We start from the raw sequence: 16,557 nt of genomic DNA, 5'->3' as shown, positions 1-16,557 counted from the left end.
TTATTCATGCGTGCACATGAACTTGCCTAGAAACCCTAATTAAATTCATTTGTTTTTGCTTTTGCTTTCACATGTAAATTTCTGTTTAGCCTCCTTTCCATATTTTTATATTTTCAAAGCTTCTGTTTCACATGTTTAATTATCGTTTTGCCTTTCACATTTAGAATTAGGGTTTACCTTATGTTGTTTTGTTTTGATGCCATAAATATGCGTTCCCATTCTTATTCCATAGGTGTTGAGTTGCTGCAAGGTAAGTGAGATAAGTCATGCATTCACAATGCACATGCATGGTTGGGTTTGATGATATAATTGTGATCTTAATGCCTTGGATGATGACATGTTTTGGTTGGCTTTGTTTTTACCTTTGATCTTAATGCTCACATGTTTCTGTCTTGGATAGATATGATATGATGATAGGGTTTGTAATGAAGCACGATTAGATGAATGATTAGGGTTTGTGTTGTGATGAATGCCTTGATGCCATGACATGTATGCTTGATAACGCCTTAAAATGTATACTTGTTATATATTTTTGTGGGTGTTATCTCCTTATTATTATGCTTAATTTGTATAATCAAGTCATGATTTGCATTAGTTCCTATTATTTATCTTTACATAATTTCTTGAATAAGATGTCATTCATTACATGTAAATTTCTACTTTTAGGAAATCATGTGAAAAAGATGAGCTATAGGAGTTTGTGAGTGTATAGAGGCCAAACTGGAATTAAAGATGAGCTAAAGGACCATGCTTAACTGTCTAAGGGGGTGTAGTTGGAGTGCTTGGGTTATCTACCATGTTTGGAAACTTCAAGTAAAGAAAGAAATCAAAGAGGCAGAATTTGAAAAGGAAAAATCAGATTTAAACATTGATCAGTATTTTGAGTGTATCTTTCTCCTCAAAAATCCAATTGATACAAGACTAGATGGGTTGGAACTGTAACTTAAATATCTACAACTTTCCCGTTTTGAGTTTTTCAGAATTCACAATTTTTGAAGGCCGAAATCAACTCACAAGTTAATGCTATAAATTTGGACTAAAATTAAAATAGTAAAAATTTTATTTTCTTTGAACACTTTGACGTTAGGGTTTGAATGGAGGCTGAGCAGAACGAATTTTCGAGGAAAAAACCTTGTAGTTTCCTCTCTCTAATGGCAACCTAAACTCTTTGCTAGGGTTAGGGGTTATGTTTCTTCTATACGGTATGAATATTCAATGTGATTCTTTTTAAGATTTTATTAACAACATATTTATTTATTCAATTAGATTTTTTTGATGTATTAGTTCTTTCATGCTTTCAATAAGTTCAGTTATGTTTTTCTTATTGTTTAGATGAATTTCTAATAGTTTCAAATAGAAATCAAGTTTTAAAGTGAATGTGTTTTCCTAAAAAAAATTTCGAAGTGCATTATTAATCTAGGTTATCATGTGTTCTTGAATTGTCTCAATTCAACCAAATCATAAGTATTTAATTATATAAAAACAATCAATTATAAAACATATAATTTCTTAGATCATAAAGAATTTCATATCGATATAGGGAAACACCCCGATGCCCTAGTATTTACATTATTGACTTAAATCAGTTATCACTGTTATTCTTGTTTACAATCACTAGGCAAAAATAATTCTTCATCATCACCATTTTTTTTTTACATTGTCTTTGAATTTGCCCCGCTTCTTGTGGTGTGACCTTGGTACTTCGAGAATTATATTGCTACGATCTCCTGTTCTTGGGATTAAACAAACAAGGCTAAATGTATGATAGGGTATGCCATGATTAGATGTATGTTAGGTCTTGTTTGATTGCTATGATTAGATGTATGTTAGGTCTTGTTTGATTGCCATGATAGATGTATGGTTAGAGATGATTGATGCCATGTTGGGTGTTTAGATGTATATTAATGTGTTTGTGTGAGAGAGTTAGAATGACCATATTGAGTGTGCCTTTAATAGGGTTAAACATAAGACACAATGATGGAAAGCCAACCTTAGGGTTGGGCAGTTTTGAGTGCCTAACACCTTCCCAAGACTGTACCTTAACTCCAAGCCCATATATTTGGTAGTAAGATCAAAAGGTCCTTTTGTGAGAGGACACTATATATATATGGTTCCTAGGCCATTGCAAAAACTAGGCGGTGACTCCCCCCCCCCCCCTTATGTCCATAGAAGCAGCAAATTGAGGCTTTCATTAGGCATGAGAAGTTGAAGAATTTCATTGGATGAGAGCACAGAGACGAAAGACCACCCCTAAAGAGCAAAGTAGATGAACCAATTCATCCACCCCTTCATGAAATAAGGGTGATTGCAGGGGAAATATTGACATGTTGATTGTCCAAGTTAAAGGAACTTATCTATGAGCTGTACAAATTGTCCAACTCACTAGTCATCCACCAAGGATGGACAAGCCAGTTGTAACTTTCACAAAAAAAGTGCTAAGAGACTACACCATCCTCATGATGATGAAATTTTTATTACCTTGACGATTGCAAACTTCACCATAAGGAGAATACTGGTGAATAATAGGAGTTCAGCAAATATCCTCTACTACCCAGCCTTCCAGCAAATGAGAATCGATAGAAACTACTTCGTCCAGCACATGTTCCTCTGATAGGGTTCGGAGGGAGGAAAGTCTTGCTTGTAGGAATACTCTCTCTCTCTCTCTCTCTCTCTCTCTCTCTCTGTGTTATAGTTGGTGCTTATCCATAACATATCACAAAGGAAGTGAATTTTCTCATCATTGATTGTCCGTCCTCATATAATGCCATTGTAGGACGATCTACTTTGAATAGTTGGAGAGTTGTAATGTCCACTTACCACTTGTCCGTCAAGTTCCCAATAGAGTATGACATAGGAGATGTGCAAGGAGATTGGTTGGCAGTTAGAAAATGCTCTTTGGCTATGTTGGAGATGGATGAACAATTGCCAACAATGAACATTAAGGAAATGAGGATGGCTATTGAGCCGAAAGAAGTACTAAAAGATGTTCCTTTGGACGAATCCAACTTGAGAAGTTCACATGAATTAGGATGAGCTTGGAGGAGAAGACGAAGCAAGGACTCAACTTTTTCCTCAGGAAGAGCAAAGATGTATTTGCTTGAAGTCTTGAAGGCAAGCTTGAGATTGACCTTAGCATAATAACACATCGTCTAAATGTGTCCCCATCCTACAAGCCAATCTGATAGAAAAGAAGGGTGTTTGCTCCAGAACGAGATAATGCCGTCAAAGAAGAAGTACAGGAGTTAGTTACATTAAGGTTGGTTCGAGAAGTCTACTACCCAGATTGGTTGGCAAATGTAATGATGGTCAAGAAGGAAAATGGCAAGTGGAGGATGTGTATAAACTTTACAAATCTGAACATGGCATATCCAAAAGATAGTTACCCTTTTCCACGCATACCAACTAGTGGACTCAATGGCCAGACATTAGGTACTAAGTTTCATGGATGCATTCTCTGGGTACAATCAAATCAAGATGGATGAGGCAAATCATGAAAAGACGGCCTTCATCACAAGCCATGGTTTATTTTTTTTATAAAGTAATGCCTTTTGGTTTGGAAAATGCATTTTGGTAGTCGAGAAGAGGATTAGTCTTGATGTTCGGGAATTTGATAGGTGGCTTAGGTATCTTCCTAGATTGAATGAGGTCTTCAATGTCATGATAGAGACGAGTGCATTTATCAGTAGAATGACCATGGCTCTAATGGTACTTGCAATACTTACTTGCATTGTAGTTTAGAGCTGAGGTGTTCGGAGTATAACTTCCAAGATCCAATGGCTTAATGAGTCCTTTGGTTGACAAAGTTTCAATGCTTGGGATAAAGTCATCCCCAATGTAGTGAACTCTCGTCCAACATTAATAACGTTAACTTCACTCGTCTTACCTCCTTTGTTACCACTATTACTTGAATTCTCTACCAAACTTCTTTTGAGATTTTGCACCACTCTTCTCAATAAGTTCACTGTTGATGGCATCCTCAACTTGTATACTAGCACCATACAAATCCACAAAAGTCTTCAAAGGAATTGGTACGATGCAAGTTTGCGCCCATAAGTAGGTAGAATGTTCTTTATGACCATCCTCACTTGGTCTCTCTCACTAAGACGATTAGGAATCTTGGAAGTTTTTCCTCTTCACCTTACTGGAAAATCAGAAGAAAATTCGCTGCTCAATTTCTTTGTAGTTTCCAAGTCTCTAAGGCTCACATCCAATTAAAAATTGTGTGAATTGGGCATACTGTGAGAGACCTCGCCGAAAGTGCCTCTCAAAAAAGAGATATTTTTGGAGTGCTTTTTAGGGCCCCTCGCTTTTTGGGTAAGTGGTGTGGAGTCGCCACTTATTTTTTATACATAAAATAAGAAAAAATAAATAAGAAATACATGAATGAATAGTATCCTTCTCATTGATTAAATAAAAAATACATGTTTGAAAAATTGAAAATTATATGGCTTTGGGTCCTAGTTACAAACTATCAAATAATTACATGACTTTGGGTCCTAGTTACAAACTACCAAATAATTACATGGCTTTTTGTCCTAGTTACATTATACCCAAAATAGAAAAAAAGATAAGGCTTAGATCTACCTATCCAAAAGAACTAGATTCAGAGGCTAGGTTATGGAATGAGAAGGTGTTAGACACTCATTCCGCCTAGACAGAGTCTAGTCTTCTAGACTCTTGTGACCAATGTACCATTTATGCATTCTATGAATGACATGTTGTATATACACAAAACTAAATCACACAAATTTATTTATGAATGAATCCTCTTATTTGTTTTAAAAAATTCAGATCTGTTTTAGTGATAAAAAAAAATTGGTTTTGGTTTGTCAAAAATGCCAGATTTTTTTTGTAATAATAAGAAAAAATGGTTTTTAGAGAGAAAATTCAGATATTTCTTGGTGATAAAAAATTGGTTTTTTAAGTTTAGAAAAATCAGTTTTTTTTGTAATAATAAGAAAAATGGTTTTAACTTGGTAAAAGATCAGATTTGTTTTGTGATGATTAAAAAAAATGGCTTTTGATAATTAAAAAAATCAAATATGTTATTATATGTTCAAAAATATGGAAAAGATTTTTTATGAAAAGAAGTTCATTCATAAGATAAATTTATGCTACATGAACTAAATAAAACAAACAATCGCAATCATGCATAATCTTTTTCTTTGTTTCAAAATCTGCATATGTTAAAAAAATCAGATCTGTATCTAAGAAAGATACAAATCAGTTTTTGATTTGAGAAAAATTCAGATATGCATCTAATAAAGATGTAGATCCATTTTATTTTGAAGAAAACTCAGATCTACATTTAAGAAAGATGCAAATCCGTTTTTTGATTGAGAAAAATTCAGATCTACATCTAAGAAAGATGCAGATCAGTTTTTTTATTAAGATAAATTCAAATCTACATTCAAGAAAGATGCAGATTTGTTTTTATTTTAAGGAAAATTCTTGGTTATATGCAAATTGTTGAAATTAAGAAAGAGAATATAACGATCACATATAAAAATCAAGATAAACTAAGCAATGATTAACAATTCATATTATGGATAAAGAAAAGCATGCATCATCATTATCAAGAAGCATAAAAAAGGATAGGGTGATTGAAAACAACCTCTTGCATGAGCACTCCTTGTTCTTGAGCAAAGTTATTGATTCCGTTCCGTTCCGGCCGGAACGGCCGAAATTTTTCGTTCCGGCATGCAAACCGGTACCGAGATACCAAGCATTCCACCTCGGGCCAAATTTCGGGGTGTTTCGGTCCATTCCGGCCATTCCGGAAAATTTCGGCCAATTCCGGCCGAGATGTGAATTTCGGCCGGTACCTGATTTGGCTTGTGGGAAGGAAAAAAAAAAAAAAAAAAAAGTCCAAACGACGCCGTTTTGGACTTAACTAAAGTCTAAAAACCTAATCTTCTGATTCTTTTCTATTCGGCTATCTCTCTTCTCTCCCATTCTTTTCTTTCACTCTCAAATCCCTCTCTTACTCACTGCTGCTGTGCTCACTGCCGCCGCTGTGCTCACTGCTCATCGCCTCATCAATCTCACTCTCTCGTGACTCCCTCTTTCTCTCTCTCTCTCGGATTGAAGCTCAACGGTTCGCCGGTTCGGCTTCGGCCGTATTCTTCTCTACCCTCACCTCGAATTGTTTTGCATTTGATAGAAGTGTGGAGAATATCTGAAACTTTTACATGTTTTGATGCACTCACACACACACACACACATATAAAGAGGAAAATGAAATAGAGACAGGGAATAGAATCTTGACTTAAATTGCCAATTTTTGTAAGAAATCAGAACTTTAATGTTCATATTCTGAAGGAGAAATTGGAGATAGCAAAATGAGGGGCTTTGTTGATCCTTGTTTCTCTGATTTGTGTTGCTGGTGTTGCAGTGAAACACGAGTCTGAAGGGTGTGTGTCATAATAAGTATTATTTTAGAAATATTGGATTTGTGAAGAGAAAGATACCCTCACTCTCTCGAATCTATGTCTGGTTTTTCCACCTCGGACAGACCTTTCTGTTTTTATAAATTTTTGAAGTCATTTGTTGTGGTTTTATTTTTATTTTTCTCTCGGATTGTCATGAACTTCTATTTTTTTTTCTCTTGGATATGCGATTAAGTGTACTTAAGTTAAGATATGTGATTTGTTCATTAACTTCATTTAAGATATGTAATTTGTTTGCTCATTCACTTCATGCAAATTAAATTAAATTTTAGCCACTGCATTTGATTGAATTTGATTACATTTCATTGAACAGTAAACTATGGTTGATCATCATAGTTCAGCTGCTACTTCTTCGCACGTGGCCTCTCGCACACTGCAAGATCGAGGATCCCGCATGGGCTCATGCCCGTGCGATTGCCTAACGCAAAAATAACACTATATGTTTGAATTGTAATAAGTTTATCAAAGTTGGTGTAATTACTAGACTTAAGTATCATCTTTCTGGGATTAGGAGTAAAGTTGAATAATTTAAAGTTTTTTCATCTGATATTAGGTTTCAAATGAAACAAATGATTGAAGAATTAAAAAAATCTAAAGAAACTAAAAAGAGGATTCAGTCAGAAATTGGGAACCCATATGGTGATCCATTTGATGTTGATGAGGAGGAGGAGGAGGAGGATAAGGTTAGGGTTGTTGAAAAGAGTCACCCTCAAACATTAGGTAAACGAAAATCTAGGGGAAAGGATGTTGACATTGATATGGGTCAAACAAGAGGAAAGAAGAAAATTAAGAGTTATTTTGCTCCTAGAACAACCCCTGGTGCTCAACCCTCTATAAGAAGTGCTTTGGCTACAAAAGCAATGATTGATAATGCAAAAATAAATGTGGCAAGATGGTGGTATCATTCTAATGTACCCTTCTATGCATCTCAATCACCCTATTATCAACTTATGATAGATTCCATTGCTTCTATTGGGCCGGGATTTAAGGGGCCTTCTTTTATGAGTTGAGGGGACCCCTTTTGAGAAATCATGCATGAAGTTAATGACTTTTTGTTAGATATAAAAAATGATTGGAAAGTATATGGATGTTCAAAGGATGTCGATGGGTGGACAAATCAAAAACAACAACCAATAATGAATTTTTTGGTGTATTGTCCAAGGGGTGCCATGTTCTTGAAATCTATTGACACTTCAGGCCTTACAAAGGATGCTGAAACGTTGTTCAATATATTTGATTCTGTTGTTCAAGAAATTGGCGTGGAATATATTGTGCAATTGATTACGTATAATGCTTGCCTATAAAAAAGCTAGAAAAAAATTGCAGCAAGTAGTAACTTTATTTTGGTCTCCTTGTGCAGCTCATTGCATAGACTTGATGTTGGAGAATATTGCTAATCCTAAGTGGTTCCCTCTTGTTGATGAAGCAATTAAGAAGGCAAAAAAGATAACAAAGTTCATTTACAACCATGGAGTTGTTTTAGACTTGATGAGGCAAGATTTTACAAATGGAAGAGAGTTATGTCGTCCTGCAATTACAAGGTTTGCCACTAACTTCTTAAGTCTACAAAGCATGCTAAGGTTCAAAAAAGAGCTTAGACAAATGTTCACTAGTGATAAATGGCTTTCATGCCCCCATGCTAAGACCGCCGTTGGGAAGGAGATTAGTAAAATTGTTTTAGAAGATTATTCATTTTGGTCTCAATGCACGCACATAGTGAAAGTTAGTGAGCCTTTAGTTAGAGTACTTCGTCTTGTTGATGGGGACGAGAAACCTGCTATAGGGTACTTGTATGAAGCAATGGACAAAGCAAAAGAGGAAATAAAAAGAAGGTTAAAGAACAAAGTTTCTTTGTATGGACATTATATTAGAATTATTGATGCTAGATGGGACAAACAACTTCATAGTCCTTTGCATGCAGGCTGCTTTCTTAACCCCGCAATTTACTTTAGGCCTTCATTTAAAAGGCAAAATGAAGTTCAAAGAGGGTTGCTAAGCACTCTAATGAGGTTGGTTCCCGATCCTGACATTCAAGACAAAATAAGTTCACAACTTGATGAGTACAAAAAGTCAATTGGTGACTTTGGCACATCACTAGCAATCCGCCAACGAGAGAGACTAAATCCAGGTAAACATTAATAATTTAATAGTATTTCTATTTGCTTTCAATATGTCTATTTATCCTTTATTTTTGTTATTGTAAGATTACATGGGCAATGCTTATTTTATATTTTTATTTGTTATTGTAGTTTCATGGTGGGAGCAATTGGCCTTGGAGCTCCTGATTTACAATCATTTGCCATTCGTGTGCTTAGTCAATATTGTAGTGCAACTGGTTGTGAGAGAAATTGGAGCACATTTGAATATGTTCACTCAAAGAAGAGAAATAGATTGGAACATAAGCGAGTAAATGATTTGGTCTTTGTCCATTATAATTTGAGGCTTCGACAAAGGTAAATTTATCATCGTTACTCATATGGAAATGAAATGTACTTTCAAATAATTATAATTTATAAAATGTTACTAATGTTTAATAATTTCATTGGTAGGAACATTCAAAGGAATAAGTATGCATTAGATCCTATAAGCTTGGATAACATTGACTTGATGGGAGATTGGGTGGCTGAAGAACCTGCACTTCTTAATCCAGATGACGTAAATTGGGATTGTCTTAATGAACCAGCAGCCATAGTGAATATGGAAGAGGATGCTGAACTTGAAACTATTGATGTTGATAACGATGATGATGATGACAACAATGAACATGACTTGACAAATCTTCCAATGGGTGTTGGTAGTTCTTATGGGAGTTCTTTTGATGATGAATTTGATCCTTCTCTCATGGATGATGATGAGGAGGACTAATATTATGTTATAAATTTTGTTGGCTTATTAGTTATTAATTATTATGGGCTTATGTAATGAGTAATGACTTGTTATAAATCTTCCTATTGTTTGATGTTGTATTGAGGTTTAAGACATAAGAGTTAAGACTAAATGTTTTGTATTATTTGATGTTTAGTTATTGTCTTGTAAATCTTCTTATTGTGTGATGTTAAATAGATGTTCTTATTGATATTTAAGACTTAAGAGTTAAGACTAAATGATTTGTATTATTTTAAATTTAGTTATTTATTTATTAGAATTGACAATTTTATGTTTTACAAGAATATATATAATTTAATTTTTAGAAACTCGAAACACCTTAAAACGGTATGCCGAAATCGGCCGGTACCGAAATATTCCATTCCACTGGACAAACCGAAACGGGGTCCGAAACGGTATTAATAACAATGTTCTTGAGATGATATTTTAGGGTTCAAAGAAATTTATTCAGTTATTTTTGAAACCTAAAAACCCTAATTTTAGTAGCAAATATCAGAGAGGATCAGCAAATATAAGCAATTTGAGAGCCTAAACACGTATGCTTCTCAGAGCACAAAAAAAAGTCTTATGAATTATGAGATCCAGTCCCTATTTATAGAGGCCAGAAAACTCTAAAACATAGCTCCGATGTGTAGAACGCGAATCGGGACTCATCCTTCTGCGAAAAGATTGAAAAGGGTGCGCCTTATTGTCACTCGAAGAGCGTTGGGCCAAAGCCCAAAAGAGGCCAATTCGGCACTTTTAAAGTATTGTTCGGCACTCCAAAAATGCCGAATGGTACTTTGGACGCCGAATGGTACTTTCGTGTTTGGGTGCGTTTTGGACTCTCTTTCTAGGGTTTTTTGATCCGATCTTTGTACCTGGATGTGCTTTCATCCTTAGTCTATGATTTTTTTAATCTCTTTTCTGGATAATTTAGACTTTTTAGGAACAATTATCTTGAACAGTTATTTTATAGATAAATCCCTTAAAATAAATCTTGATAAAATTCAGATTATCCATAATTTTATTGTTATCCAATTTTTTCTTTTATTCCTATGCATGCAATCCTATTTTAGACACTAATTATCAACCAATCACTAAAATATTTAACTAATTTTAATTTTCTAACCAATCAGAATCAATTTAAATTAATTGTGCATGGTCGACTCTTCCTAGACACAATGCATGTTGACCGTGCAAAATTGATCATGCGATATCTTTCGATCTGATGGTTCGATTTAAAAACCGAACACACCATTGCGACCATTAGAATCTCAAGATCATTTTTATGATATGCAATGAATAAATTGATGCATGTAATGTAATCATGATTTTTGGGGTACATGGATGGTCATTCCAGTCATCTTCCTTGATTAAATCATGGGTGCAAAATCGAGTGTCTACAAATACCTTTCATCTTCTCAATTTCTTGACTCATTTCTTTGGTTTTCCTTTACTGTTCTTTCTTCTTAGGTTCCTTGTTGATCTCAACCTCTTTTTTTCTCAAAACAATCATCATCAAAGATAGAGTCATCATCTTGAAGTTCTTCAATTGGCTTCTTTTTCTTTCCTTGAGCTTTCTCAAGATGGTGAAGCCTTTCAATGATAGGAGCAGTCATCTTTGTCATCATTTCTTCCATCTTCTTCAATATATCTTGGTCACTTGATGCCATTTGGTCAATAGAAGTAAGATTAGTTCTTATGAGTTGATTATCAGATGTTTGAGACCAAGAAGGTTGTGCAAGATTATTTTTAGCAGTAAAGGTGGGTCATCTACAAGAGATTTATCTTTATAAGAGACAATTCATGAAGATCACCAACAATAAATTCTACATTCAATTCCCACTTAACCATGCCCCTAGAATGAAAACAAATTTTTTTGACAAGACCCAAGAAAGATAAAACCCAAAAGGATGAAACTTGAAGACACAACAATGAAGAAAGTGTAAGATGACAAACCTTGCTGAAGGGGAATAAAAATGAACATGACAGATCTACATGGTTGATGTGACGACACAAAGGTGACAGGTTCATATTTGACATAGCCAAGGACCGCGGATCCACAGTGGACGGACGAATATGATGCAGTAGTCATCCTTCCAGGCTTGGTTCCAAGAAACCCTAAATGGGATTTACGCTATACGATTAGGGCTGATGTGGCTTTGCTTGATCTCCACGTGAACGTGTATAAGAGGAACTCTTGCGTCACACGTTTAGCCTTGATCAAAGGACTTCTATAAGGAAAAGAACTCTAGAAGGTATGCGAAAGGAAAAGAGTTCTTATTCTAGAAGGAAAGGATTACATGGTTAAGGCATGAATGTTAACCCTACACCACTATAAATACTCCAAAACCCTCAAAAACCAAGGTAAGCATTATTGACTCAACTCTGGCACTTTAGGGTTGTGAAAAGTTCTAACTTGACCTTCGGAGGGTTTTTGGCCGGCACCACACCGGTGCTCTCTGTTAGGTCTTCGCTTTTCGTTTTGTAGGTGTTGTTTCGATTTGGAAGTGCGTGTAGCTTATTGGTGATTTTTCGGCATCATCAGTTGGCGTCGTCTGTGGGAAAGCATCAGCACTGGAGGGTAATCAACCTTTGCTCTATCTTTGAGACAAAAAGTTGCATGGTACTCACTCGATCGATGGCAACAACCAACAATCAAGGCGACGAACCGCACGCCACAGCTTTAGAGAGGCAAGTCCAAACGCTTGCGGCGAAGGTTGAGCGCCTAACCAAGTAGAATCATGATCTAGAAGAGCAACTACGGCAAAGGAATGCGCACCCAAGCGCACCAGAGAAAGACCAGGAAGGTGCAAGCGCGGATGGGAGGAACCCGGAAGGGTCTGAGGGTAGCAACGCTCCGAGTAGACCGGAGTGGCAGGACACTAACCGACCATCCATCTCTGACACCCTACCACCTCATATAGCAGCTGAGATGTAGGAGATGAGGGAAGGGATGGATGTGATGATGAACACCCTAAGAGGTCGAATCTCGAGCGACCTAGATGACCTAGTCCATAGAACTGATTCGCCTTTCACAGCGCTCGTAAGTTCATGCCCCCTTCCCCCAAAATTTTGCATGCCTCAGGTGGAGAATTACGACGGATCCAAGGACCCATTGGATCACTTGGAATCTTTCAAGACCCTAATGCATCTTCAGGGTGTACCGGATGAAATCATGTGTAGGGCTTTTCCCACCACATTGAAAGGACCTGCGAGGGACTGGTACAATAGGCTGACGCCTAATTCCATCGGCACTTTTAAAGAATTACGCGCACAGTTCGTATCACACTTTATCGGGAGTCACCGGCATAAGAAGTCTACCGTGTGTCTGATGAACATTAGACAACGAGAAGACGAGACTCTAAGATCATACATAGCTCGCTTTAACAAGGAAGCCCTCTCAATAAACGAGGCGGATGACAAGATACTTGTAGCAGCGTTCACAAACGGGCTGCGGAAGGGTAAGTTCCTGTTTTCTCTGTATAAGAATGACCCAAAGACCATGTCTGAAGTGTTTTACAGGGCAACGAAGTACATGAACGTAGAGGATGCCTTGCTGGCTCGAGAGGAAAAGCCTAGAAAAAGGGAAAGGCAAGAAGACACACGATCGGATAAGGGACGAAAGATGGCTAGAACCGGAGAGCGACGGGAAGATTGATGACCCAAACCACCCGCAGGAAGATTCACAAACTTCACCCCTTTCACAGCCCCAATCAACCAAGTGTTAATGCAGATCAAAGATGAAGGAACCCTGACGTTTCCTGGCAAGCTGAAGGGAGATCCGAACAAGAGGCCAAAAGACAGATACTGCTGTTTTCATGGCGATCATGACCACGATACGACGGATTGTTATGACTTAAAATAGCAAATTGAAGCCTTCATTAGGCAAGGAAGGTTGTAGAGGTTTGTGAGGAAGGAGAGAATGGATCAACTCCAGGAATAAAATCCCCGACAGGAGAACGAGCGTCCCAGACCACCTGTAGGAGACATACGGATGATTGTAGGGGCACTACTTCTGCAGGGTCGTCCAAAAAGGCCAGAAAAACCTATTTGCAGATGGTTCAAAGCATCCAGTTGACAGGTTCCTCACCGAAAATGGTGCGACGTGATAACCCCAGCATTAGGTTTTCGGAAGAAGATGCGCGACGCCTTCACCACCCGCATGACGACGCGCTTGTCGTCAGCATACGGGCAGGGGACTACAACATGCATCGAGTTTTGGTGGATAACGGAAGCTCAGTGGATATCCTCTACTACCCCGCATTCCAAAAAATGGGGATTGGTAGAGAACGACTGGTCCCAATAAATGACCCCTCGTTGGCTTCGGAGGGACAAGGGTCTACCTTTTGGGCGTCATCACGTTGTCTGTGACGATCGGGGATTACCCATAGCAAATAACCAAGGACGACCCACTTATGGTCGACTGCTCTTCTGCTTTTCTTGTGGTCGACTGCTCTTCTACTTTTCTTGTGGTCGACTGCTCTTCTGCTTATAATGCCATCCTCGGACAACCCACTTTCAATGCATGGAAGGCTGTAACCTCAACCTACCATCTAATAGTCAAATTCCCCACCAAATACGAAGTTGGAGAGCTGCGCAAAAATCAAGTGGCTGCACCGGAATGCTACGATACCATGATGGAAATGGAAGACCACCTACAAGCAATGAACATCGAGGAACAGCGAACGGTAGCAAAACCGGTGGAAGAGTTAGAAGAAGTACACTTCGATGATTCTAGGCCCAAACGGATCACAAGAATTGGCACATTGGCTAGCCAAACAGTTTGACAGGCGCTTGCATTATTCCTCAAGGAAAACCAAGATGTTTTTGCATAGAGTCACAAGGACATGCCAGGGATAGACCCGTCGAACATGGTTTATAGGTTAAATGTGCCACCCTCTTTCTCTCCTGTCCGACAGAAGAAACGAGTGTTCGCCCCTAAACGAGATCGAGCCATAGCAGAAGAAGTACGGAAGCTACAAGAAGCAGACTTCATACGTAAGGTGTACTACCCTGATTGGTTGGCAAATGTAGTAATGGTCAAGAAGGCCAATGGGAAGTGGAGAATGTGTGTTGACTTCACATATCTGAATATGGCCTGCCCTAAGGATAGTTACCCACTCCCACGTATTGACACCCTGGTAGACTCCACCGCAAGACATGAACTCTTGAGCTTCATGGATGCCTTCTCCGGCTACAACCAAATTAAATTGGATAAGGTTGATCAGGAGAAAACCTCGTTCGTAACGAGTCAGGGGCTTTTCTGCTACAAAGTAATGCCTTTCAGGCTTAAAAACGCAGGAGCTACATATCAAAGATTGATGAACAAGATGTTCACGCACCAAATTGGCAAAAACGTGCAGGTTTACATAGATGATATGTTAGTAAAAAGCATGCAGGAGTCCGATCACATGAGGGACCTCCAGGAGACTTTCGATAATCTTCAGTCATACAAATGAAGCTGAATCCGAGCAAATGCGCGTTAGGAGTAACCGCAAGAAAATTCTTAGGATTCATGGTATCCCAAAGGGGCATTGAGGTCAATCCAGAGAAGGTGAAGGCGATAATGGAACTGGCTCCTCCAAGGACGGTAAAGGAAGTACAAAGTTTGAACGGCAAGATAGTAGCCCTGAATAGATTAGTATCAAGGGCGACGGACAAATGCCTCCCCTTCTTTCGCAAGTTGAAAAGATCATTTGAATGGACAAATGAGTGCCAAAAGGCATTTGAAGGTTTAAAGGGGTATTTCTCCGCTCCACCGTTGCTCAACCCATCTATGCCGGGGGAAGAATTGTTCCTATACCTTGCCGTCTCTTTAGCAGCTGTCAGTGTGGCTCTTATCAAAGAAGAAGATAAGATACAAAGGCCCGTATATTTCATAAGCCGGATACTAAGAGGAGCAGAAGAAAGGTACCCTCAGATGGAGAAACTCGTCTTCGCATTAGTAACCGTGGCACAAAAGCTCAAACCATACTTTCAAGCACATACCATAAATGTCATGATAGATACCCTTACGAAGAGCAATGAGTAGCCCCGAAGCTGCCGGACGGATGGCATTGTGGGCAATCGAGCTGAGTGAGTTCAACATTCGGTGTCAACCACGAGCGGCTGTGAAGGGACAGGTATTAGCAAATTTCGTCGCTGAGTTCACCATCATAAAAGACCAGGGGGTAGAGGAGGCTCCCTTATGGAAAATCTATACGGATGGATCTTCTAATAGACATGCTAGAGGGGCCAGAGTGGTACTCCACACCTCGGAAGGAGATAAGACCGAATGTATGATCTGTCTGGATTTCTCTACCACCAGTAACGAGGCGGAATACGAAGCCTTAATAGCAAGACTGGATCTCACAATAGCCACAGGAGCTAAGAGTATGATCATATACTCCGGTTCTCAAGTTGTGACCAGTCAGGTTAATGGGAGCTACGAGTGCAAGAATGAGAGAGTGAAGAGGTATCTCGAGGAAGTGAAGGATCAAGTAAACAATCTCTAGATCAAGTTGGTTCAAATCTCAAGAGAAGAGAACCAAGATGCCAACCGACTCGCAAAAGCAGCTTTAGCAGAACCAATGATCATCCCCGACCAGGTATTATCCTTCGTCCAACTATCATCATTATTAGATGGCACTAGCATACTGGAGGTAAGCAGTGAGCATTGTTGGATGGCTCCGATAACGGCATATCTCAAGGATTGCAAACTGCCAGACAACAAAGAGGTCGCAAGAAAGTTGAAGGTTAAAGTTGTTCGATTCGTTTTGATTAAGGATGTCCTATACAAAAGAGGATTCTCCTGACCGTACCTAAGATGCCTCGACTACGACGAAGCAGACTACGTCATGAGGGAGGTCTATGAAGGAGTTTGCAGCAACCATTTTTGATCTAGGTCTTTGGTGCACAAGCTACCCCGTGCAGGATACTACTGGCCAACAATGCAGAAGGATGCCAACACATACGTCAGGGCCTACGACAAGTGCCAATGATTTGGCAATCTCATAAGGCAACCAACGGAAGAACTCACCCCTATGACAGCTCCATGGCCATTCGCATAATGGGGATTAGACATCATGAGCCTGTTCCCAACAGCGGTAAGACAGTTGAAGTTCTTAGTAGTTGGCATTGATTACTTCACCAAATGGGTGGAAGCAAAGGTTTGGCCACTATCACGGAGAAGAATATCCGAAGTTTTGTATGAAGGAATATTATTTGCAGGTATGGTATTTTGAGGGTACTGGTTTCG

At 38.5% G+C, this 16,557-nt stretch overlaps 1 protein-coding gene across 1 annotated transcript; it reads left to right on the top strand.

The window, feature by feature from the left end:
* The first annotated feature begins 15,370 nt into the window (after positions 1–15,370).
* On the top strand, positions 15,371–16,114 carry LOC142635140 (uncharacterized). The gene is made up of 2 exons (XM_075809347.1): positions 15,371–15,774; positions 15,838–16,114. The coding sequence occupies exons 1-2, from the start codon at positions 15,371–15,373 to the stop codon at positions 16,112–16,114; spliced, it is 681 nt and encodes a 226-aa protein (XP_075665462.1).
* Positions 16,115–16,557: the final 443 nt, after the last annotated feature.

Source organism: Castanea sativa, chromosome 5, assembly GCF_040712315.1.
Source record: "Castanea sativa cultivar Marrone di Chiusa Pesio chromosome 5, ASM4071231v1".
Classification (NCBI taxonomy): Eukaryota; Viridiplantae; Streptophyta; class Magnoliopsida; order Fagales; family Fagaceae; genus Castanea; species Castanea sativa.
This window is presented reverse-complemented; position numbering and strand designations above follow the sequence as displayed.